At 40.6% G+C, this 26,906-nt stretch overlaps 2 protein-coding genes across 6 annotated transcripts in view; one reads left to right on the top strand and one right to left on the bottom strand.

Annotated features, from left to right (window-relative positions):
- Positions 1–7,128, top strand: part of SLCO1C1 (solute carrier organic anion transporter family member 1C1) — a 55,345-nt gene extending 48,217 nt beyond the window's left edge. For all 5 annotated transcript variants that reach the window (XM_078338218.1, XM_009003232.5, XM_054237920.2 and 2 more), the window contains 2 exons: positions 3,445–3,562; positions 5,291–7,128. In XM_078338218.1, the coding sequence (XP_078194344.1) occupies positions 3,445–3,562; positions 5,291–5,513 (341 nt within the window). In that variant the 3' untranslated portion in view covers positions 5,514–7,128. The remainder of the gene's footprint in view (positions 1–3,444; positions 3,563–5,290) is intronic.
- Positions 1–21,307, bottom strand: part of LOC118144426 (uncharacterized) — an 85,273-nt gene extending 63,966 nt beyond the window's left edge. The window contains exons 1-3 of the mRNA XM_078337918.1: positions 21,107–21,307; positions 16,357–16,746; positions 13,028–13,084 (exon numbers count right to left, since the gene is read on the bottom strand). Coding sequence (XP_078194044.1) covers positions 13,028–13,084; positions 16,357–16,746; positions 21,107–21,307 — 648 coding nt within the window. The remainder of the gene's footprint in view (positions 1–13,027; positions 13,085–16,356; positions 16,747–21,106) is intronic.
- Between the last annotated feature and the right edge of the window lie 5,599 nt (positions 21,308–26,906).

The following is a 26,906-nucleotide window of genomic DNA, read 5'->3' as shown; positions in this document are numbered from 1 at the left end:
ATGTATGTTGAATCATTCTCTCTGCTTTTGTGAATCTTTGAAAATTTTCTATTATAATACTCTTAAATCATGTACAGAAAATTGCAAACATCTGAATTTTTTGGCTTGTCTTCATATCATTAAAGGTAATGTAAAATTGGCTATCACCTGGATTTTTTAAGTGGTAAATCATATATTTGGTTGGTTCTTGAGGTACCAAATAATCCAAATTGAATGGTAGATAAATTTTCTGCTCTTCTGGTTCATGGGGTTTTATGAAAATAGAATTAATTAGTTATTCTTCTAACAATTTCTTATTTAAAAATGTAAACTTATACAAAGATAGCAGGAACTTGCTTTGTACATAGCAAAGATAGACATGAACTCCAATTGATCCATACCCAATTTCAACAATTATCAACACACAGCTCATCTTAGGACATCTGTGTCCCTAACCACCCACCCCCACTAGCTTATTTTGAAGTAAGTCTCAGACTACTGCTTTCTTCCATGACATGTTTACTGTGTTCTAATCAAAACCATATGACTTATTTTAATCTGGTGATTCTTGCATCTTAAAAAATAACTTCTTAATATTAGCAAATACCCAATTACTGCTCAAATTCTTTAAATTATCTGATGTTTCCTTACACATGTATGTTGAATCAAGAACCGAACAAGGTTCACACATTGCATTTAGGTGATAAACCTCTAAAATCTCTTTTAATCTATAGGTTTCACTTTCCTCTTTCTTTTTCTTCCATTTGTTGTGAAAATTTCAAACTTACAAAAAATTTTAAATTACAATGAATTGTATCACTTTTACTGGGATGTATCAACTGTGTCCAAAAACCAGAAATCCCTCTCCTCTGTTTCTCTAAGCATTCATATGTTTTGCTGAATCATTTGAAAATAGGAAGTGAATATGCTGACACCTCACTCCTAAAGACTTCTACTTGTATTTTTCTACGAGAAAGTCCATCGTCCTATCCAAGCACAGTGCCATTCTCATGCCTCAGAAATTCAACACTGATATGCTACTCTATCCAAAATAACTCCGCATTCCATTTTCTTTTATTAAAACAATAGTGTCTGCTATAGTGTTTTATTTTTTCTTTTCATCTAAGGTCAATCAAAGACCACATATTGCATTCAGTTACCTTTTCTATCTCTAAAACTTTCTCAGTTTTACTTTTTTGTTCTTTTGCAACATTTATATTTTTTCAAGAGGCAAAACCAGTAGTTTTTAAAATATCCCACCATTTGGATATGTTTGTTTGCTTTTGAGTATAACCAGGTAAAAATTGTTGGTGGCAATACTACACAGGTGATCTGCATGACAATTAGTGAATCACATCAGGAAGCATATGAACTCAATTTACACCATCACTGGAATTTTAATTGTGCTCTCTTGGTGAAGGTGATGTGCAGCAGCTTTCGTCATTGTAGAAAAAAACCCTTCTTCAGTTAATAAGTCATCTATAATCTGACACTTCGATGTTATGTCACCATTCTGTTCCCCAAAAATCTTTCACCCAAAATTTTGATACCCATAGATGAGTCTGGATTGAATCAATATTTACATGAGTATTTGCAAAGCTTAGGTAAACCTTAACATAGAAAATATTTTTAAGTATTTTCATTTGTTATCAAAGAACAGATGGATAATCTCTGAAATTTAGACGTGTCATAAATATTCTTAGATGACCTTAAAAATTTAGTGAGATATTTTTCAATATAATCATGCAAAGCACTTTTATAACAGAAGAAAACATATATCAAAAAGGTTAAAACTCAAATGCCAGAAACAATAGGCAGTTGAAGGAAATGAGTGATACGGGTAGTGAGAAAGCTGCAGAGGCTCACAGTGGACTCCAAGCGTAGGTAGAAGGTGGGAGCGAGGCATGGAGGCAGCTGCTGCTCAACTCCAGCCAGCTATGACCATGGACTGCCAGACAACACGATCCTTAAGAGAGCTCAGAAGTGTGCAGGTTTACATGAAATCTCCTAGCTTTCAAACACTGCCTACTAACTAAAAAACAAAGAAAAACCTACATAGACTAAGTGACAGATGTTAATAACCGCCAATTTAGAAGATATAAAATATAAACTGAGTTGTGAACACTGCTTAAGATACTTTCATTAATATTTGTACATGAGGGACATCTTTTCTCCCTAAGGAGGGATTAAATTCCTAACGTTTTCTGAGAACCTACTAGGGTTTATAGCAAGAATAAGGAAGACATCTTTCCTCCCGTGGTGAGCTTACAGTGTAGCAGAGAAGGCAATTCAACAAATCATTACAGGAGTATTAAGAGTTTTAAGAGATGTGAAACGGGCCGGGCACGGTGGCCCAAGCCTGTAGTCCCAGCACTTTGGGAGGCCGAGGCGGGTGGATCACGAGGTCAAGAGATTGAGGTCAACATGGTGAAACCCGTCTCTACTAAAAATACAAGAAATTAGCTGGGCACGGTGGTGCGTGCCTATAATCCCAGCTACTCAGGAGGCTGAGGCAGGAGAATTGCCTGAACCCAGGAGCGGAGGTTGCAGTGAGCCAAGATCGCGCCATTGCACTCCAGCCTGGGTAACAAGAGTGAAACTCCTTCTCAAAAAAAAAAAAAGAGATGTAAAACCAGAGTTAATCCAGTTTAGTTCATCAAAGTAGCCTACTCTGAAGGAACATGTTCCAAATGAGATTCTAAAAGGGAGTGTGTATTAAGAAGGTGAAGAAGAGAAAACTATTAGTTGGTATAAAGGAAACGATACGAGGCATTCACAGAAGAGGGGAGAACATTTTAGTCACTGAAAGAAAAACAAGAAAATTGGAGTCTGAAATACAAGACAACAATCTTGCCCAAAGTGTGGCCACAAGAGTAGAAGGGACTCAATGTCCACTTAACTACCCATTTTGGAACAGATGTCTTGGAAATTCACCTACTTAATTCAGTGATGCAAGCTCCGTATGATGGATAGATTCGAGGGTTAATGAGAGGAATCTTGAATTGGCTGTTGCCTTACTTTAGGGTAGAAGGAGTAGCAGTGGGAAGAGAAAGAGAAGGTGTTTAAGACATATTAGTAGGCAGAATTGGGGTGACTCAGGGACAGATGAAATATAGTAACGGCCAGGCAGAGGAGAGAAAGAAGGATCAACAAGACTCCGAAGTCTGATTTAGTGACTGGGCGGCCACCGCTAAAGGGGCAGGTCTGCAGGGGAAGAAGCTGAGCTCATGTGGAGTTTGAAGTGCCTGAGTGACAGGCTTCTGGAGATAAATAAATGGTAGTTACTGTATGAACCTATGAGAAATGACTGAATTAGAGAGACAGGTTTTAGAGATTTCAGCATGTAACAGAGGACCCTTCATCTCCAAAACAGTAATTACACAAAGTAGGTGGTTTCAGATAATTGTTCATAGCCACAAAGATGTGCACATGTTTTTAACAGCAATTATTTGTTTATTCTCACAGCAGGAATCCCAGCTCCAGTATATTTTGGAGTTTTGATTGATACTTCGTGCCTCAAATGGGGATTTAAAAGATGTGGAAGTAGAGGATCATGCAGATTATACGATTCAAATGTCTTCAGGTACCAAATCAAAAGCATTCCCGCATCTCACTGCTACAGCATCCCAGATTTACACAATGCCACTGACACTAACAAATTTTCATGTCATTTCACTGCTTGTAAGGTAAAGAATAGTCTAATCAAAAAGTATGATCTGTAATCCTAGAATAATTGTATTTTATTACATCTTTGATTTTGTCCCTATTCATTACCTTGACTCCCATTTTAAATAAGCAATCATTTAAAAAATATGACAAAAGAGTCCAGAAAATAACTTTGAGTTTATGCACACAAATGGGCAAGTATTTCCCTGAAATTCAGAAGCATTTAAATTTAGGTCACATTTTGGTTTTAATGATATTCTTTTTCAAACTGAGCCAAACTGTACCATTTACGTCAGATATAATCCCCCGGGCAAGAGTTGGATTTGGCTCTAAATCTGTCTCTGATTGCCAAACTGATGTTCAATTATTCCTGTACTTGAAATGCATAAAAGTAAAAGGTTTTCTCTGTGCGGGTGAGTGTAGATGGGGGTTGGGCGGCATGGCCTTTTCACTGTGGTATCATTCAGTTCAGCTCATCAAACATTTAGTCCTTGATTGCTTAAAGCAATGCTTCACTGGCTTAAAAACAAGAAAGATTTGTTAAGACTTAGAAGCTGAGCATTTTCTAGAGAAATAAACTTGGTGCTGACCCATCTAAGTTGGATGTGAATTGGGCACACCATCTCAAATAAATTTGAGTTAATAGGTTTGATGCTCTGTGTGAAATTTATTTTGGTCTTTGAAAGGAACCCAATTTGTGAGTATAATTTAGGATTTACTCACACTTTTGCTATGGCTGTATTAACTGTAATGCAGAGACAATGTAACTCAATCAGAGATTGAGAGTATGTTTTCAAGATAACCAGAATGAGGCATTCAACCTGTCCTTCCAAACCTTAGCATTTAAATCTCTGGTTTATTCTGAAATCATTCTGCTTTACTGAGAGCTCCAATTCCCCTTAGCATTGCTTTATGCAAGTTTTCCAAAGAAATGAGTTTGGGAAAGGTCTGAGGATAGGCTAGCCACATAATTTATCATTCAAAACTGGGTTCTTTTGAGTGTGAAAAGGAGCACTATTAAAATTGCACTGGGCCAACACTAGCATAAACTGGGGCTGTTGTAGGCAAACAGGGATGTGGACACCCGATTAAGGGAATAATTTACAGAGAGGATGAAACTGATTGTGTAATAACTGAAAATGACGGTGCTACTAAGACAATGCTTTATTTAAAAAAAAATACTGTCAGTAGGCCAGGCGCGGTGGCTCACGCCTGTAATCCCAGCACCTTGGGAGGCTGAGGCGGGTGGATCACAAGGTCAAGAGATCGAGACCATCCTGGTCAACATGGTGAAACCCCATCTCTACTAAAAATACAAAAATTAGCTGAGCATAGTGGCGCATGCCTGTAATCCCAGCTACTCAGGAGGCTGAGGCAGGAGAATTGCCTGAACCCAGGAGGCGGAGGTTGCAGTGAGCCGAGATCACGCCATTGCACTCCAGCCTGGGTAACAAGAGTGAAACTCCATCTCAAAAAAATAAATAAATAAAATACGAACAGTATTCATAAAATAGCCTTATATATAAGCTACCAAATGTTCATTCTTAAAGCAAACCATCAGAATGGTATTATTATCTACCTTTTTAGATTTTATTTCAAGTTGGGTAGTTACAATAATTGTAACAGAGATTCTCTCTTCTTTTAGACACATATATCTGGGACTAACTGTGATACTGGGCACAGTGTCAATTTTCCTAAGTATTGCAGTAGTTTTCATTTTAAAGAAAAATTATGTTTCAAAGCACAGAAGCCTCACAAACAAGAGGGAAAGAACAACGGTGTCTACAAGATTCCAAAAGGAAAACTACACTACAAGTGATCATCTGCTACAGCCCAACTACTGGCCAGGCAAGGAGACCCAGCTTTAGAAAAATAACGACTGGAAGTCATGTTATCTAAATGGAGCAAAATTTGCAAACAAATTTTAATCAGAAGTGCTCTAAATTTGTACTTTCTTTCTCCTAAAAAATACCTACTTTGTTTTTGGTCCTAGGCATTAGATAATATAACTAATAACAAATATAATGGAACATAGAAGATACAGATGATGAAACTAATTTTGAACTTTTTAATTTATACACAAATTTCTTCTATCATTTGCTCATTTCACTTTATTTTTCCCTGTGCTCGTTGATCTATACGCTATATTCCTAGAAGAACAGTGTCTCTGTTGTCACACATCGCTACATTTAAAGTTATTCCCGAACTGTGCAAGGTGTCTAGGGTAAGAAAATACTGCTAAATATTAACTCATGCCTCGGGCTCCTTCAAGTGTAACTCCCATAGTATTTTTCCCTTGTTGTCTTTATCCGTAGGTTTTAATAACGATCTTAGGATCGAGCAGAACATGGAGAGGAAGATTTCATTTTAAGCTCCTCCTATTCTTTGAAATACAATAATTTATATAGAAACGTGTAGAGGCAAATTACATTGGGTATTAGAATTTTGAATTATGAGCTTTTCTACTATCCATTTACGTGTGCTTTCTGTGTGGCGCTGTAAGTGACTATGGTTGTAAAGTATGAAAATTGATGTTAACATGCCTTATTGTTCTTTTACGATTTAAATGAATTTTAAAATATTGTTAAATATAATACTGCTTCTACTTTAACATATGTAAGCAGCTTCCTACTTATATACATGGTATGTTCCTAAAACATGTTCGAAAGGTGAATTTCTGAAAGTCTGCAATAAATGCAGGTGTAATAAAAGGAATGGAGAGTGATGGATGAGTGATGGGAAGTCTAGGTGTCGGACCTTTTGGTGCTCCACCTGCCCACATCAAAGGGCTTAGGGACTCCTGAGCACGGCATTGCCATGGGGACAGGCTGCCAGATAGCTCCGTTTCTCTGCAACTGAAAAAGTTTCCTCTTTCCTATCTTCCTGGTGCTCCTCTGACAGGGGTTGCCAGGTTCAGCAGTCCAACATCTTTCATCTTTAGCTCTATTACACGCTATGTTTCTTCCTCCACCACAGCTGTAAAGAAAGGCTTAATCCTTCCAAGAAAAGCAGACTTAAGACAGAGATTACACTAGTGAGGCATCCTATTCAGCTACTGCTGGCTCACCATCCATTCTGTCTGCATTCTGTTAGTCTAGTACAATCCAGAGAAGACTAGATGAAAGGAAAACTTGGGTTAGAAAAGATAACCTGAAGGAAATTCCCGTTTAAGTGGGGCCAGAGTCCTTCAAATGCACAGAGGGAGGACCCTTCCTTACTCAGGAGATTTTTTTCAAGGTTACAATAGGGACCCGTAATTCTACTATGTATCATGCACTCTAAAAATTGTATTATTTAATCTGTATAGCACTCTTAGTATCTGAATGATTACAGATGAAACTGAGGCTGAGAGAGGTTAGATACACTGCTTAACCTTGAAGGGGCACAAAAAGAATTACACCGAGATTTAAATCTAAAGCTATCTTTCCACCCGACCAACATGACCCTATAAAGTTACACTAAATAAACTGCTACTATGATTTGTAACGTCTCTATGTCACTTTATTTCACTGGGTCGGTTTGCTCTTATAGTTGTCTTCATCTGTGTATTTCTTTTTTTTCTTTTTTTTTGAGACGGAGTTTCACTCTTGTTACCCAGCCTAGAGTGCAACGGCACGATCTCGGCTCACCGCAACCTCCGCCTCCTGGGTTCAGGCAATTCTCCTGCCTCAGCCTCCTGAGTAGCTGGGATTTCAGGCACACGCCACTATGCCCAGCTAATTTTTTGTATCTTTAGTAGAGACGGGGTTTCACCATGTTGACCAGGATGGTCTCGATCTCTTGACCTCGTGATCCACCCGCCTCGACCTCCCAAAGTGCTGGGATTACAGGCGTGAGCCACCGCGCCCGGCCCATCTGTGTATTTCAATCCATCCATATCATCAACGTCCAGAAACCACACAAATAATTTAGCATTGTTTTTTCAAATGTTGTTGATTTATATTTTGAAATACTGTAGGGCTAACAAAGAAACTCAAAACATTTAAGTCAGATGATCAAGGATAATAATCCTTTAGAATACAGAAACTTGGAATCACAACACAGTTTTTGGTAGCCTTTAGAACACGCAGCACACATCAACACTCCCAACAGAGAAGTCTATTTGAAGCATTTCTTGAAGCCTAAATCCAACCAGAAGGCCAACCTCAAAAATACGGCGATCTCATTCATATGGCCCCATTATGTTGCCTTTGAATTCCTGAGCTCAAGCGATCCACCTGCGTCAGCCTCCTGAGGCGCTAAGGCGACAGGTGCAAGCCACTGCACCTTGAGATGAACTGATCAAACCAAACTCTTGTGTATTCTTTGAATTTCCCCTTTATGTATCAATCTTGCAAATGTAAGTGGGAAGAAAAGGAGATGGGAAATTTGGAATTGGAGAAAGAAGGAAATGCTCTCTAAATACATATTAACCTTGTCAATTTATTTCAATTGGTGATGCTTGTTTTATATTTTGCTATTTTTGAAAATAAAAACACTTTTTAATTTTTTTTTAAAACTTTTTAATTTTTATTTCCAGTTTTGTTTCCAGCAGGCCTACTTCAGACCTGCTGCTGCCCTACTAGCTTGTGAGCAAGAATGCTTTTTGTCATCCCTGTATGAATCCTACCCGTAACAAATATTTACTGAAGAGTGAGTATACTTGTCAAGAGTTTTCTTTGTAGAGGAATAATTAAACTTCAAGTTCTTCATCTTGCCTTTGACATCATCTTTATTTTTCAAGGCTTTTTGTCACAATACCTTGAAAAATAACTTCTTTGCAAGTAAATTTCCAAACAGAATAGTTTCCAAGTTATTCTTGAATAACTTGGAAAATATAAAATAGCACAAAGGATGATTAAATGATGATCTTTTTTATGAAAGAACTGAAGGTCAATTTAGAGGAAGCATATTTTTATGCATAACCATTAATTTTACAGAGGAATTACACATTTTAAACTCAGCTGTATAACAAATGAGGTTATCATTTAGTGAGAAATTAAATTTCCTAAGAGGAATCCTCATATTTTAGATAAGTAAACTCATCTGACAGCGGTAAGCAGAGTTTTTATGCCTCAGAAAGCATGATTAGCTTTTTTTTCCCCACAAACCAAACTCTATTTCAGAAGTCAAAGAAATTCCCTAGTTCCAAGACCAAACTTTGAGGTACAGTTGTGATTGATGCGTAGGATCCCACGATTGCTCCAATGGGAAACGTTATTCTCTTCTTCTGCAGCCATGGCCCCTAGAGGTGACCAGCATCCCCACTGAACATCTGATTCACTAGAACCTTCAGTCAGGTAATGCTACAGCAATGTCATTTTATAGGTGGGGTGACTTAAATTGGATTAATTGAATTGCCCAAAGAGGTGTGTCAATTAAACTACCTAATTGTTTACTTTTTTGTTTAATTTTCTTACTTTCTTCTATTTTCTTTAGACACATTTTTAAAAATATTTTCCTAAATTATTGATTTGTAGGCTTGTAACTGTACTCTCTTGTTTAGTAATTTAAAGATTAATCTTGATGCCTCGTACAGCCTTATGATTCCTAAGGTTGGACATGCCGTAGCATCACTGATGTTTCTCTAATTGTTTACAAATGCATTCTTGATATTCTATTTGACTCAAAATTTCTATTTACTCTAGAAGGAGAATATTTAAAATTTTTCTTGTGTTTGAATATTTTAATTTAAATTTGTCTTTCAAAATCATCAATTTGTAAAAATGTTTTAAATTTTGAAGAAAAACATATATTCTCTTATCCCAGAGGAAAATAATGAAAATATATTCATCAGATCAAACTAATTAATATTATTCATATATTTTTGTACTTATATTTTTTCTTTTTTTCTCTCTCAAAGCTTCAGAGTAGTAATATGCTAAAATTTTCCAATATAATTGAGATTTTGTGAATTGTTTTCATTAAAAAGTTATTTTTATTTGTAGAATTTACTGCTATATCTTGTAACTATCATTTAAAAACTGTTGTTATTCTTTTTTTGAATTCTATTTTAATATTAATATTGCCATATCTGCAATTTTATTGACTGATATATCTTTGGTCCTCCCTTTACTTTTTAAATTTTCTGTGTTTTGTTTATGGTTAGTTATTTTTTAACAGCAAGAAACTGGATTTTATTTTTACTTCATCTAAAATCTTGTCTAGTATTAAAGAAGTTTAACTGTCATATCTGGTGTTTGCCTTTACTCTGTCTTATTGTTTATTACATAAATGTTTCCTTAGGGTTTCCCTTTTATTCTTTCATATGCTAAATATACCATATTTTTACTTATTTTTTTTTTTGCTAGAAATATGGAAGTATTTTAGCGAACTGAAAATTATTTTGTAATTAATGATTCACAAATTACAAAAATATATCTTAACAATAATCATCTCTACTTAGAAATACCAAGTATTGAACAACAAATACTATTTACTGATTCCCTTTGCATAAGATTAAAAAGTCTTAAATATTTTTACTTCCTGTCTCCTTTTTTACCCACAATGCCAAGTTTTTTTGCTAATATAATCAATAATTTAAGAACCAAATTATCAATAAATTATTTCTACCTTATATGTCTTCTATTTGCTATATAAACAAATCTACAACGAATATTTTATGCATTTATATTTTTTCCTATCTTCATTTATTTATTTAAAATAGATTCCTGGAGATAATGTTTCAAACATATTAACCAATAGCATTCAAGAAAGGAAAGGTAATAGAGTATAACACAAATAACATTTAAAAGATCAGCTTTTCCTAAACGTTCAGAAGTTATCTATTTATAAGTTAAAGATAGCATTTCAGCTTTTTGGTTTTCATGTATGTGCATAAAAATAGATGAAATTGTGTATTTTCATAAATACACAATTTGTGAATAGTGAGTTTGAACTTTTATTAGTGCACTGGTTGTATCTACTTCTTATATGAATAATTTCACAGCCCTTTAAAATATTTGTATTTTGGTAGTTACCAATGATATTAGTCTTTGGCAGGTCCCGTATATCATGATTAAGTTTTCTAAGTTGAAACCTTATTTTTTTTCTTTTTTTGAGTTTCGCTCTTGTTACCCAGGCTGGAGTGCAATGGTGCAATCTCAGCTCACTGCAACCTTCACCTCCTGGGTTCAAGCAATTCTCCTGCCTCAGCCTCCCAAGTAGCTGGGACTACAGGCATGTGCCACCATGCCCAGTTAATTTTTTTTTTGTATTTTTAGTAGAGACGGGGTTTCACCTTGTTGACCAGGATGGTCTCGATCTCTTGACTTCGTGATCCACCTGGCCTTAATTTAAAATTTTATTTCATGCAACTTTGACTCACACTTTTCATGAGGAGAAATGCCAGATATAGGTGAAGGGGAGGAAGGCGGCAAATCACACTGCCACATGTGTACCTATGCAACTATCTTACATGTTCTTCACATGTACCCCAAAACCTAAAATGCAATTAAAAAAAAAGTTCATGTAATTTTCTATCTGCTTTCTCAACAGATTTTATACTTGCATGTGTGCTTAAAACTGTTTTCTTAAGATGGATAATTATCTACATTTATCTACATTTTATAATATAATTTCTAAAATTAAGATGTTTAATAACCAAGGATTTATTTCAATGGACCATTTTGAAATTAAAAAAAAAAACATTATTTTGACAATGGTTAGCCACTTGTCCCAGTTCTGATTATTGAAAAATCTGTGTTTTCTATGTTTAAGAAGTCCTGTATTATGGGTGTTTGTAGACTTTCTAATCTCATTAATATGTCTATTTCTGACCGTGATTATACCTCATAAGAATTACATATGTAAATTATAAAAATACATTTTAATTTCTGGCAGCTAGTATCCTCCTTTGAATGATTCAAAAGTTTCTTAAATACATTCATTCATATTTATTTCTTCTGGATACATTCAAGATTATTTTGTCAGGTTCTAATGGTACGCAGGTTAGGCGTGGTTGTTCATGTCTGTAATTCTAACATTTCACGAGGCTGAGGTGGGAGGATCAATCACATAAGGCCAGGAGTTCGAGGTAACAGTGAATTATAATCATTCCACTGTACTCTAGACTGGGCAACAGAGCAGAACATGTCTCTTTTCAAAAAAGTTTCCAGTTAAGACAATTAATCTCATTGAACCAACCTGAAAAATGTATATATTTTCATCATATTGTAACATTTCATACAGGGAAGAGATATACATTTCCATTTGTTAATATTTTTGTGTGGTTCTCAATAAAATGTAATATTTCTTATTAAGTTTACTTCCAGTCTCTAATAGTCATGTTGTTATTATGATTTGGAATGTTTTATTCTATTTTATTTTCTAAAAGGTAATTTCGGACTTTTATTTTACATGTAAAAGAGATTTAATAAAGTTATTAGTTGTTTTATGTTTATAATAAAAAGTACTTCTTAAACATACTCTGTTATTAGTTTTGCAATTTGTTCAGTTGTTTCTCTAGGTGTTTCTGGCTGGGGAGATAACCAGAATATTTGCAAAAGAGTATTATTTTAACTCTTCCTTTTCAAAGTTGGTACTTTGTATTTTTTTCCTCTGTGAGAAAACTCAGTGATATTTACATATATTACATATCTAAAATGAAACCCTGCTTATAATATGCTCCTACTCAAAAGTATTTACTATTCTCCCATCCATTTTACCAAGGACATTGCAACATTCCTTGGTAAAATCAGGATGTGGTTCCTGACAACCTTTTTAGCTCCATCTCCCACCACATCCCCAACTCAAAGGCGAAACTCAGATCCCCTAGTTATATGCATTTCATACAGTGGCTTTACCTGCTACTATCTCTGCCTAGAAAACACTTTTCTCCTTTTTCCTCTTTTCTTCAAACTTTATTTTGCATACGAATCAGGTAGGCCTTCTGTTAAAATGCAGATTTTATTCAGTTACTCTGGGGTGGGGCCTGAAGGTCTACATTTCTAACTGACTTCAGAGAGCAGCAGCTTATCTTCAGCAAGAACCTGGCTGACTACTCCTCCCTTTGAAAATTCAGTTCAGCCATCCCTCATCGCCTTCCCCTGAATCACAACTCCCCCACAGCACCCCCATTAACTGTATGGTAGGATAATCTATTCTACAATTTTCACCTCTATTTAACCAGTAAAACTAGTTTGCCAATGTTCCATTCATTTTTATTTTTTGCCTAAATTTCCAGGCTGGCTAAAATAGTTGACTCATAAAAAAAGTTCCATAGTTTATACTCTGGAAAGAATCCCGTAACAGCAGTAAAGCCAACTGATGAACATAGAGGACCTACTACCACACTGATTAGCATATCAGCACTGGAGAGATCTCAGAAACAGTTATTTAATAGACAGGATGATCAGGGCCACAGAAGTGATGTGCTCATGGTTCACAAAATCAAGTCACTTACCAGCTCTGTTGAGATTTGGTGTCTTGAATTATTGCTCCATGATATCGCCACCAAAACCTGCCAACCAGATTGAAGACCAGTGAATTTAAAGTTTAAGTTTCTCTAACCTGGGATAAAAACTGGCTCTGAGAATCCCATAACTTTGTAAATAAAGGTCTTACACTGACACAGCATGTGATTCTTGACGTTACATGTATTTAATGTTACCATTGGCCCTACCAGACCTTACATAATCTAAGCTCAGCATTTCTTAAGTCTCATTCCCACCACTCTCACTCTGCTTCACTCAGGCCGTCTTTCTCCTCCTATAACACATCAAGCAGCCCTCGTCAGGGTCTTTGCACTTCCTGAGTCTTCTTGAGACAATTTCCCCCAGTTACTCGATCACTTGCTCCCTCTTTGTTCAATCCTCAGCCCCTTGAAGGCCTTCCCTGAACTATGACACCTAAAGTAACATACGCTGTCCCCCTCTCTCTCATTATTTTGACTCGGTTTTTTAAATAGCAGTTAGCCCTCTTTAATACAGATAATCTTGCTAATTTATTTATTATATGGAGTCTACATAAAGTGTCCTGCAATAGTTGTTATTTCCCACTCTAATGAGCCTGGAACAAAGTAGGCAACCAATGACAAAATGAATAAAACGTTCCAAATTTGAGTCAGGAGAAGTGAGTAAATATTTGGAGCTGTAAAAATCTTTTTTTCCTTTATAAAAGAATCAGGGAGGGCTCCAAGATGGCTAATTAGAGGTGCCCAGCACTTGCCTCCTACACAGAGAAGGAGCAAAACATCAAGTAGATAACTACACATAGTAGAGCTTCTAAAAGAGGACACTGAAATTCAGGAGGGACATGACACGGAACCTTGAAGGGAGAGGGATGCAAAGCAGCTGGCCCAGCTCTGCTCAGCTCAGCACAAGGAGGAGCTCTCCAGGGTGGGTAATAGACAAGTGAGAAATCTCTAGTGATCCCCATTCCCACTGCTGACTTCTGCAATCCTAGCCCCAGGTGAGCCTCTCAACCCTTGCAGGCCCTGACACTAAAGTAGGGTGCTGTCTGCAACAGCGTTGTTTCAGAGAAGAAATTCACACTGGATCTCACCCCTCCTGAAATCCAAGTAGCTGTAGTATGGCACCATTTTCAGAGCCCAGTCCCCACCAGGAGGCACCTTGCCCCAGAAATCTGCTGACAACCCCAGATCTACCCAGAGGGCTGTATCATATGATGGCAGCTAGACCCAATGGGGTGGCCACATCACCAACACTCTAGCCTATGCAGTGTCCTACGCCCTGGGGAATGAATAGTACAGTGTGCCAGGGAGGCTGCCCCCGGGACAAAGGTAGATGCATTATGTGTTCTCCAGAGCCTGAGAGCTGTCTTCAAGTTTCTGCCCCTGAAAACAACCCTGTCCTTCCTGGCAGAAACACCCACACCTTCAGAGGGCCTGGGGTCTGGCCTGCCTAAATTGCTGTCCTAGGGCCTGTGGACAGTTTCACCCTACTCACTGTTACCACCATTGGTGAGTAAAGCATATCTTCCTGGGACCTGGGGACTGATCTGCACTACCTATTGTAGCTAGTGCCTACACACACCATTGTGGTACCTGAAGACAGGCTCACCTTGCCCGTCTCTGCCACTGACATGCACTGACTGGGGGCCTGGGAATAGGCCCACCCTGCCCACTCAGCAACGTTATCTTTCAAAAATAAAGAAATGAAGTCCCAGATGAGTGAAAACTGAAGAAACTGACAAGCTGTACAAGAAATATTTAACGAAGGTCTACATCTGGAAAAGAATGTATCTACCATCATGAAACCACCCAAAAATATACAACTAACTGTTAGAACTCATACACAAACGAGAGAGAGAAAGGAGTCAAATGTTAACTGTTATTACTATAGTAACCCCATGCAACTATAAAGATAAGCAATAAAAACAAAAGAAAAAAATGCAAAATGATCAAGAATAAAATTAACAAAATGACAGGAGTAAAGTACTCATCTATCAATAACAACCTTGAATATAAATGGTTTAAATTCCTTAATTAAAGGGTATACACTGACACAATAAATTAAACTCTATGTTGTCAGTAAGAAACTCGCTTTATCTGTAAGGACAGATGTAGACTGAAAGTAAAGGGACACGACAAATAGGCCGGGCGCGGTGGCTCACACCTGTAATCCCAGCACTTTGGGAGGCCGAGGTGGGTGGACCATGAGGCCAAGAGCTTGAGACCATCCTGACCAACATGGTGAAACCCTGTCTCTACTAAAAATACAAAAATTAGTGGGCCGTGGTGGCGCATGCCTGTAGTCCCAGCTGCTCAGAAGGCTGAGGCAAAAGAATTGCTTGAACTCAGGAGGTGGAGGTTGCAGTGAGTGGAGACTGTGCCACTGCAGTCCAGTCTGGCAATAGAGCAAGACTCCGTTTCAAAAAAAGAAAAAAAAAGAGGCAGAGAAACATTCTGAGGGAAGGTGTTCTCTTTCCAGTCCACAAGGGGGCGTAGTGTTAAGGGCAAGAACTTCCCGGCACCAAGCCCCCCTCCCATCTCTCTAACCGGGAGAGTTATTCGCAGGTGCAGGAAGAAACTGAGTCGATCGCCCCAGCGGAAGTTCTAAGGAGCTCCTTTCACTGGCCCAGGGACTTGGAGAAGGTGGGGTTCCTCGCAGGTTAGAAGCCCCCTCCTTTCACACCCCCTCGGACTCCATGTTTGGGTCCCTTCCACGAACACCCCCTTCGAGGAACCATGTTTCTCTCTCCCGGATTCCCTCTGGAGCCCCCTTCCACGCCCTCATGGGAGCCTGTCTTCCCCTAAACTCCGTCTCCCTAGTCCCTGACGTTCTCGTGGAAGCGGCTCCCTAGTCCCTGACGCTCTCTCTCCTGGAGTCCGTCTTTCTGGATTCTCACTCAGTGTGGGCGTCAGCTGTTTCCTTCTCTCTCCTTCTCCTGTTTCTCTAAATAAATCTACAAACACTTCTGAGTCTGGCATTTACTGCGCACTGCGCGGTGGTCCCGTCTCATTCTTGGGAGGGCAGGACACCAAGAACCTGGAGAAACGTCCTCTCAGGGGAGCTGAGGGCACCCTGAACCCCTGAACCCCTGAACCCCAATACTACATTCAGGTGAGCCAGCCAGGAGAGGGGTACAGCAGAAAAAGGGGTACAGAAGAGGGGTTCAGCCAGGAAGGAGGTACAGCTGGAGAAGCAGACGTGCAAATCGTGAGTAAAAGGGCCCCATTCCGTCCTCCGTTGAGGGACAGCCGCGGCAGGTGCAGCCAGGCAGGGCCTCGGGGAACCGGCGCAGCCAGAATGAAAAGCACAGGCTTTTTACCTCCCAGCTCTCTCCGCTTTCCTGTCTCCTTCTCCATCCTTCGGATATTATCTCTGGGACCGAAACCTGCAGAAGCCCGTGGGGCCTTTCACTCTGGGCCGCTGGGAATAGCCCAGCCCCAGGAACCGGAACCGGAACTGGGACCTCCCGCAGCCGCGCAGCCGCAGTCAGGCTGGAGAGAACAGCGGGAGGGCGGGGTGCAGCCCGAGCCGGAGCCCGCAGGGACCGCAGAGCCGAGCGGGGCAGCCTGGCTCGTGGTTCTTGAGTCCTCCCCGGAGCGCCCCAGTCCCAGGTAGCGGCTAAAACAGGCTTCCCCAGGGCGTTCACCTGCTGGCGGCGGCTCCCGGTGTGGGCAGCAGCCTGGGGAGTGGCCTCGGCGCGCACGTGGTTCTGGCGGGGTCAACAGAGTGACCGGAAGCCACGGGGCGGGGGAAGCCACGGGGGCAAGGGGCGGGGCTTGGGGGAACTCACGGCGGCCCAGCAGCAGCTGTGAACGCGGCTTTCAACTGACGTGGCAGGCCGGGCGCGGTGGCTCAAGCCTGTAATCCCAGCACTTTGGGAGGCCGAGGCGGGTGGATCACGAGGTCAAGAGATCGAGACCATCCTGGTCAACATGGTGAAACCCCGTCTCTACTAAAAATACAAAAATTAGCTGGGCATGGTGGCGCGTGCCTGTAATCCCAGCTACTCAGGAGGCTGAGGCAGGAGAATTGCCTGAACCCAGGAGGCGGGGGTTGCGGTGGGTTGAGATCGTGCCATTGCACTGCAGCCTGGGTAACAAGAGCGAAACTACATCTCAAAAATAAAAATTAAAAATCAAAATAAAATAAACTGACGTGGCAAGTGGCTTTTTTCCTCTGCCGGTACCCTGAACCCCATTATTACAATTCCAGGGAAGCAGAAACCAAAGGCACGCAGTAGTACCTGTATTTATATAAGACAGAGACCTTAAGCAAAACATAGAAAATTAAAAAAACAAAAATGGTCATTATTTTATGACAAAGGGCTCAATTCAGCAAGAGAATATACCAATTATAAATATATATGCCCCAACAGGATATATAAGGTACCCATTATTACAGCCAGAGAGATAGACCTCAAGGCAGTACTAGTTGGACACTTCAAGAACCCACTTTTCAGCAATGAGATAGATATCTAGAGAGAAATTTGACTAAGAAACATCAGGCTTAATCTGCGCTACCTACCGAATGGACTTACCAGACATTTAAAGAACATGATATCCGACAGCTGCAGAATGCACATTATTCTCATTAGCACATGAAATATTCTCTGGATAGACTATATGTTAGGCCATCCAACAAGTTTCACTTTTTAAAACACACTTTTAAAAATCAAAATATTATCGAGTCCGTTCTCAGGATGTAATGAAATAAGAAAATAAGAGGAAGTTTAGAAAATGTACCAACACAAGTAACTTAAAAAACATGCTCCTGACTGAGGAGTTGGTCGGTGAAGAGATTAACAAGAAAATTTAAAAAGAAATTCTTGAAAGAAAAATGAAAACACAACATACCAAAATCTGTTAAATGTGGCAAAATCTCTGCCTGTGACCACCGTCTCCCCTGGTCTACAGGGGTTTCTTTAGGCCACCTCCCGTGTTTGCTTAAGGCCCAAGAGTTCATCCATCAGCTGGTGGTGAATACTACAAGCATTGGGTCTCATTTTTCAAGGCAGTGAGCTCCCCTCTGGCCCAGACAGGTCTACAAATGCTGTCTGAGAGCCTGGACCTGGACTCGGAACCCCAAGAGCCTACTTCTTGGTCTCTCCTACTGTGGCTGAGCTGGTATCTAGGGTGCAGGATGAAGACCTATTTACTTTTTCCCCTGCTTTCTCAGCAGAAGGATTCCTTCACCTTTGTCACCACCCTGGCATGTGCTGAGTCTTGCCGGAAGCCAGCACATTTCAGAGCCCAAGGCCCATCGTGTACTTCCTGAGTATAGCTTCTGGTTATTCAGGGTCCAAGGGTAATTTAGTCAGCAGGTGATTTTTCCTGCCAGGACTGGGTCCTTCCCTTCAGGGTTATCAGGTTTCCTTTTGGCCCAGGTGTCTCTAGAAATGACGGGGCATGGAATGGGGGCCTCATGACTCTGCCTGGTGCCTTATCCTACTGTGGTTGGGCGGGTATGCAAAATGCAAGACAAAGTCCTTTTTACTTCTCACTCTCTTCTCCTTAAGCAGAAGGAAGGAATCACTTGTAGTGTTATGAACTACACTGCCTGCAATTTGGGACGGGATGGAGCAAGCCCTTCTCTAGCTGTGGGAGCTAATGTCCAGGAACTACGGTGTCACATGACCCTAGTTCATGTGACACCCTAGTTCCCTGGCTCTAAGAACGGTCTAACCCTAGGAATTACCTAGGAATTGCAGTCCTTGTATCCTAGACTGCCTTTCAAGTTTACTTAGGACCTCAGAACACTTCACCCTATGGTGGCAAGGCCTGCTGAGTAACTTAATTTCTGATGGCTGGGATGGGTGAATCCACTTTGGCTTGGATGGGTCCTAATTTTCCTTCTGTGCATAGATGCAGGCTGATTTCCACATGACTTTATTCTCCACTGTGACAGAGCTACACTGAGTTCAATGTGAAGTCCCCCACTTTCTGTCCAGGTGCTCAGAGCTTCCCTCAAGCTGCTGCCAGAAATGGGAGAGGGATGGCGTTGGCAATTTGAAACTTGCTCTTGTCTTCTTCATGATACAAAGTTAAAACCAGGTACTGTGACTGCTGACCTGATTTTTGGTTCTTGTGATTGTGCTTTTGTGCATGCAGACAGTTTTTAAATGTGATGCTCCAGCAGGGGGGATAAACTGTGTAGGCTTCTCTTCCACCAACTTGCTCCACTGCACCTTTTAACTCATACGTTTTACAAGAGGGATTTTTACAAAAAGGGCTTACAAGGTATTATTTACAATTAATTTGAATTTACTGCTGAGGTTACTCAGGTGGATCTATACATAAGATCCTTTAATAGATTGTAATTTCTAACATTCAGCCTCCAACATAAGTTCAACTCAATCTTATTATACAATGCTTTAGACCAGGTCTGGTTTTGATTAAATCCATATTTTAAAAGTTCAAGCATTTATTTATTTCATGCCTAAGGCCAATGTGATTGGAACATACAACATACTTCATAAGCAAAATTCAAAGCATTGAAAGATTCCAGTTCAAAGACAGAAACGTATTCAGGAGACTAACAAGTACATCTGCTTTTCTTATTTAGAAAGACATATTAGACACACACACAAGATGTGTGTGCACACACACACATACACACACGCATGCACACACAGACACGTGCACACACGCACACACACACGAATCCTTCCAGAACCGTAGCTATCTTGAAAGTATGCAGTTTACTGCAATTCTGTTGGTGGTGTTTATTATTGTGCATTTTTAAATGTGTATGTTTCCAAATGGATTTGTTGGCATTCTAAACATGGGCCTGGATTGCCTGAGAGGTGGCGAAGTGCCATTATCTATACTCGGACACTGCTGTCCCTCCTGCCCACTCCCCTTGTACTCAAGGAATCCAGTTGCTGTTATGAGAAAAGCTCCTTGATTCTTTGTCTTCATCAAAACGTTTTACAATCCTTTGGAAATTCTTGTATCGGAGTATGAAGAGCTGCTAATGTCCAGAAAGAGTTTGCAGCACTCTAATTTACCATATTCTACGATAGCCAAGACGTTCTCTGCCCGAGCTCAACACAGATTCACTGTACAATGCACTGTAATCTGATGTTTCCTATTCAGTACATAAATCTTAGCCCTCAGGTTTTCAGTCTTTCTCCAGAACTGTCTCTCACTCTCTTCTTTTAAACTTTATAGTACTTGCTCTTTTGGCTTCTGTGACTGGATTCCCGCTTGGATACCGTTCTACGTCTCTGACTGCTTCTTCCTGGTCTTTCTTCATTACCTTATCTGCTGAATTTTTATAGGCATACATGCACCCTCACCTAGGAGAGTCACTTTATCTTCAAGGATAGGTATTATTTTACTATTTGTATGTTGGTGACTGCTAAAGGTGACATCTATAATACAGAACTTTCTTATAACCCAAAAATAAAACTCTAACCACCCTCTCCAACCCCCTGTGCCAACCATCTGTGTGGACCCCTCCTCTCAGCCGAGGGCATCCTAAAGTTAACCTGAAAAACTAGTTCAGGTCATGATGGGAAGTAGGGACCAGACATGTCTCATTGTGCCTTCCTCTCTTTTGGAATTTGAGCACGGCTGACCAACATTAACATAGATACAGAAACCTTGAGACTGACAGAAGAAACTCTTTTACAGTCTGTTCTCTCTGAGGCCTGCTCCAGCTTCGTCTGCGTGCTGAACCCTGGGTCACCACAACCTTTTTTTTTAACCTAGACATCTTTCTGTTGATTCCAGGTCTTTAGGTAATGACCCTTTCATACAATTGCCAATCAGGAAATCTTTGAATTTCCTATGATCTGGAAACCTCCACTTTCAGTTGTTCCATTTTCCTGGACCAAAGCCATGTAAATCTTACATGTTCTAATTGATGTCTTGTGTCTCTCTAAAATACATAAAACCAAGGTGTCGTCCAACCACTTGGGGTGCATGTTCTCAGAATCTTGTGTCATGGGCTAGTGGCCACTCATATTTGGATCAGAATGAATATCTTCAAATATTTTACTGAGGTCAGCCCTTTTTGCTGACATTCTCCTAAGCTCAGACCCAGCTGCCGATAGAACACGTCTCTACTGAATCACAGTATCTCAAGTTCCCATCCAGCTTGGAACCTGTAAAGTCAGACAAATTATGTGCTTCCAAAATACAGTGGTGGAGACTTCCACCAAGATGACCAAACAGGAACATAGGAACAGCTCCGGTCCGCAGTTCCCAGCGACAGCGATGCAGAAAGTGAGTGATCCTCCATGTTTCCAACTGAGGAACTAGGTTCATCTCCCTGGGACTGGTTAGGCAGTGGGAGTAGCCCAAGCAGGACGAAGCGAAGCAGGGTGGGGCGTTGCCTCACCCGGGAAGTGCAAGGAGTTGGAGAACCCCCTCTCCTAGCCAAGGGAAGTCATCAGGGACTTTTCTGATCACTTCAGCACTCTGGCTCAGGTACTGTGCTTTTCCCACGGTCTTCACAACCGGCAGACCAAGAGATTCCCACCAGTGCCTACACCACCGGCGCCCCAGGTGTCCAGCACAAAACCGGGTGACCATTGTAGCTGCAGCAGGGTTTTTTCTCATACCCCAGTGGTGCCTGAAATGCCCTCAAGACAGAACTGCTCATTCTCCTGAAAAAAAGGCGCCTGAAGCCAGGAAGCCAAGTGATCTGGCTTGGTGGGTCCTACCCCCATGAAAGCCAGCAAGCTAAGATCCACTGGCTTAAAATTCTCACAGCCAGCCCAGCAGTCTGAGCTCCATCTGGGACAGTAGAGCTTGGTGGGGGAAGGGGCGTCCACCATTACTGAGGCTTCAATAGATGGTTCTAAACTTGCCTGTGTAAACAAAGTCTCTGGGAAGTTGACACAGCAACTGAGCTGAGCCCACGGCAGCTCAGCAAGGCCTCTGCAGGCAGACTGTGACTAGACTCCCTTCTTGCTGGGCAGGGTATTTCTGAAAAAAAGGCAGCAGCCTGTCAGTGACTTATAAATAAAGCCCTCACATTGCTGGGACAGAGCACCTTGGAAAAGGGGCAGTGTGGGTCCCACCGCAGCAGATGTAAATGTCCCTGCCCAGCAGCTCTGAAGGGACCAACGGAGCTCCCAGCACAGCAATTGAGCTCTGATAAGGTACAGACTGCCCGCTCAAGTGGTTCCCTGACCCGTGTTTATCCTGAGACACCTCATACAGGAGAGCTCTGGCTGACATCTGGCAGGTGCCCTTCTGGGACCAAGCTACCAGAGGAAGGAACAGGCAGCAACCTTTGCTGTTCTGCAGCCCTCGTGGGTGATTCCCAGGCAAACAGGGTCTGCAGTGGATCTCCAGCAAACCTGCAGCAGAGGGGCCTGTTAGAAGGAAAACTAAAAACCAGAAAGAAGCAGCTTCAACATCAACAGAAAGGACATCCACTCAATGACCCTATCCAAAAGTCACCAACTTCAAAGACCAAAGGTAGATAAATCTGTGAACGTGGAGAGAAACAAGTTCAAAAAGGCTGAAATCACCTAAAACCAGAATGCTGCTTCTCCTCCAAAGGATCACAACTCCTCACCAGCAAAGGAACAAAACTGGAGGGAGAATGAGTTTGATGGACTGACAGAAGCAGGCTTCAGAAGATGGGTAATAACAAACCTCTCTGAGCTAAAGGAGCATGTTCTAACCCAATGCAAAGAAACTAAGAACACTGAAAAAAGATGAGATGAAATGCTAACCAGAATAACCAGCTCAGGGAAGAAAACGGACGACATGATGGAGGTGAAAAACACAGCACGAGAACTTCATGAGGCACACACAAGTTTCAAAAGTCAAATCAATCAAGCAGAAGAAAGACTATCAGGGATGATTGAAGATTAACTCAATGAAATAAAGCCAGAAGGCAAGATAAGAGGACAAAGTGAAAAGAAATGAACAAAGCCTCCAAGATATAGGGGATTATGTGAAAAGATGAAGTCTATATTTGATAGGTGTACCTGAATGTGTCAGGGAGAATGAAACCAAGTTGGAAAACACTCTTCAGGATATTATCCAGGAAAACTTCCCCAACCTAGCAAGGCAGGCCAATATTCAAGTCCAGGAAATACAGAGAACACCACAAAGATATTCCTCAAGAAGAGCAACCCCAAGGCACATAATCATCAGAATCACCAGTGTTGAAATGAAGGAAAAAGTGCTAAAGGTAGCCAGAGAGAAAGGTCGGGTCACCCACAAAGGGAAGCCCATCAGACTCACAGCAGATCTCTCGGCAGAAACCCTACAAGCCAGAGGACAGTGGGGGCCAATATTCAACATCCTTAAAGAAGAGAACTTTCAACCCAGAATTTCACATTCGGCCAAACTAAGCTTCATACGTGAAGAAGAAATAAAACCCTTTAGAGACAACCAACTGCTGAGAGATTTCGTCAGCACCAGGCCTGCATTACAAGAGCTCCTGAAGGAAGCACTAAACGTGAAAAGGAACAAGCAGTGCCAGCTTCTGCAAAGGGTACCAAACGGTAAAGACCTTCAACACTATGAAAACCTGCATCAACTAACGGGCAAAACAACCACTTAACATCAAAATGGTAGGACTGAATTCACACATAGGCTCAAAATAAATGGATAGCGGAAGATTTACCAGGCAAATGGAGAGCAAAAAGAAGCAGGGGTTGGAGTCCTAGTCTCTGATAAAACAGACTTTAAACCAACGAAGATCAAAAAACACAAAGAAGGGCATTATATAATGGTAAACAAATCAATGCAACAAGAAGAGCTAACGTTCCTAAATATATATGCACCCAATACAGGAGCATCCTGATACATAAAGCAAGTTCTTAAGAACCTACAAAGAGACTTAGACTCCCACACAATTATAATGGGAGACTTCAACACTCCACTGTTAATATTAGACAGATCAACAAGATGGAAAATGAACAAGGAAATCCGGGACTCAGACTCAGATCTTGATCAGGTGGACCTAATAGACATCTACGGAACTCTCCACCCCAAATCCACAGAATATACATTTTTCTCAGCACCACATTGCACTTACTCTAAAATTCACCACATAATTGGAAGTAAATCACTCCTCAGCAAATGCAAAAGAACAGAAATCATAACAACCAGTCTCTCAGACCACAGCACAATCAAATTAGAACTCAGGATGAAGAATCTCGCTCAAAACTGCACAACTACATGGAAACCGCACAACCTGCTCCTGGATGACTACTGGATAAATAATGAAATGAAGGCAGAAATAAAGATGTTCTTCAAAACTAATGAGGACGAAGACACAAGGTACCAGAACCTCAGGGACACATTTAGCAATGTCTAGAGGGAAGTAGCACTAAATGCCCACATGAGAAGCAGGGAAAGATGAAAATCTACACCCTAACATCACGATTAAAAGAACTAGAGGAGCAACATGAAGCAAACTTTTCTGAAGGATAAAGCATACTCACAGCCAAATAACGCTATAATCTTACCCTGTAGAATCAAAGCTCAGTATACTTTCATTCTGTTCCTTTTTTCGTTTCTCTTTTGCCCTGGTTGGCAGTGTTTCTGACACTTTATAACAAGAACCTTTCCTCCATTTTCTAATAACATGCTCTCCATCACTTTCTGAGACCTCACTAGAGTGGCATTTCATGGTCATGCTCCTATCAACGTATTGTGTATGTCTGTATGTAACCTTTGCCTGCAGTGCTCCTCTTCTTTCCCAGCCCTCAGCATAATTGCTTTTACTGTCCAGATTGCTACCAACAGTCACTTTACGGTCGGCTCGGCTTTTTCGAGTGCCACCTCAGAATTTTCTAGGCCCCACTCAGCACCCCAGCTCCAAAGCCGCTTCCATATGCTTATGTAAGTGTTGCGGCGTCCCCCCACTCTGTGGCGACAAATTATGTATTTAAGTACTCAGGCTGCTATTTCAAAATACTGAAAACCGGATGGCTTCAACAACAGAAATGCATTCTCACACTTTGCAGGCTGACAAGTCCAACATCAAGGTATCAAGGTGCCAGGTGATTCAATTCCTGGTAAATGCCCTCTTTTTTTTTTTTTTTTTTTTTTTTTGAGACGGAGTTTTGCTCTTGTTACCCAGGCTGGAGTGCAATGGTGCGATCTCGGCTCACCGCAACCTCTGCCTCCTGGGTTCAGGCAATTCTCCTGCCTCAGCCTCCTGAGTAGCTGGGATTACAGGCACGCGCCACCGTGCCCAGCTAATTTTTTGTATTTTTAGTAGAGACGGGGTTTCACCATGTTGACCAGGATGGTCTCGATCTCTTGACCTCGTGATCCACCCACCTTGGCCTCCCAAAGTGCTGGGATTACAGGCCTGAGCCACGGCGTCCAGCCCAGTGCCGTCTTCTTAGCTTGGAGACAGTTACCTTCCCCTGAGTTGTTACGTGGACTTTTCATTATGATCACATGGAGAGACGGAGAGAGAGAGAAAGAACAAGCGTTTCCTTTCTCTACTTATAAGGCCACCAGTTCTTTGAGACAAGGGCACATTATTACGAGTTCATTCGATCTTAATTATTTTCTAAACATCCTGTCTCTAATTATAGTCACTTTAGGATGAAGATTTCAACATATGAATTTGGAGAAATGCAATTCAGTGCATAACACCTCCTTCTGAAGAAGACCCTAAAGAGGATGACCAGAAATACTGATCTTGATCATTGAAAATAATCACAATACAAGAGGCAAGCATTATTTTTTCGTCAATATATACTTTATGATAAAAGTTACCTTTTGAAGGTATGCAATTCAATGATGCTTTTAATATATTCACAGAAATGTCTATCCATTACCACTACCTCATTTGAGAATATTTTCATCACCCGTAAAAGAAACCCAGCACCCATTAACAGTCGCTTCTCATTCTCTCCTCCCAGCCCATGACAATGGTTAATCTACATTTCATCTCTATAAATGTGAGTATTCTGGATTTTCATATAAAAGCTATTATCAAATATGTGATCTTTTGTTACTAGCATTGTTTTAAATGCTTTAAATAGTTCACTTGCTTAATATTCACAATAATCTAATGTCATATTTTACTATTATTATTCAACTCAGATAGAAAAACTGAGACATGGTTTAGTAACTTGAACGAGTCACACAGTTCGTAAGTGAAAGGCCTGGCATTTAAGCCCAGACCATCTGTATTCAGAATCTATGATCTCTACCACAATACAATTTCTTCCTCATCTAAGGAGATTCATTGAACTTTATCTTCAGGGTGATCAAGGATGGGCAGAATAGCAACCAGAGTCTGTGGAAAAATAGAATATCTATCGTTGAGTGAATGATGTTATTATAATACCCTGGTCTAGAGAAGAATCTCAATCTGAAGTGACAGTGAACAAAACATATTCAATTTCTTGAACAAAAATGGGCTAAAAGAATTATGGTCAATGGTCTAGATGAGTAGGAAGAGTTCCAGAGTAAAGCACCATTAAAAATAAAACTGGATTTTGTTTAAAATAGTAAATATATTAGGCCCCTAAGAAGGAAGTAACAAAATGGGATTAAATGTGCATAAGACCATTGGTCAGTTACGCTCACGTAGTCAGAGTTGTGTGAGGTGCATTCTCAAGAACACCAAGACCAAAAGAAAGCAGAGCAACAGAATAGTAATAGTCAAAACAAGAGGAGAGAGTTTAGAATACTTATTAATGGTGGAAATGCCAGCTCAGTGGTTGTAGGTCCCTGGAACCCACCTCATTAGACTTGACTGCTGTATTATTGCAACAGTTACCACACACTTTAACCTCGTAAGAGTGTGTATGATGTATTCAGGGGGCCTTGATTCAGTATTTCACCACTGACAGTCTCTGAAATAGATAGGAGTGTGGAAGCTGGTGGAGGAAGAGAGATGATGAGGGCTGAAAAGCCAGCCACCATCTGC

The sequence above is a fragment of the Callithrix jacchus genome, chromosome 9 (genome assembly GCF_049354715.1).
Source record: "Callithrix jacchus isolate 240 chromosome 9, calJac240_pri, whole genome shotgun sequence".
NCBI classification, from domain to species: Eukaryota; Metazoa; Chordata; class Mammalia; order Primates; family Cebidae; genus Callithrix; species Callithrix jacchus.
This window is presented reverse-complemented; position numbering and strand designations above follow the sequence as displayed.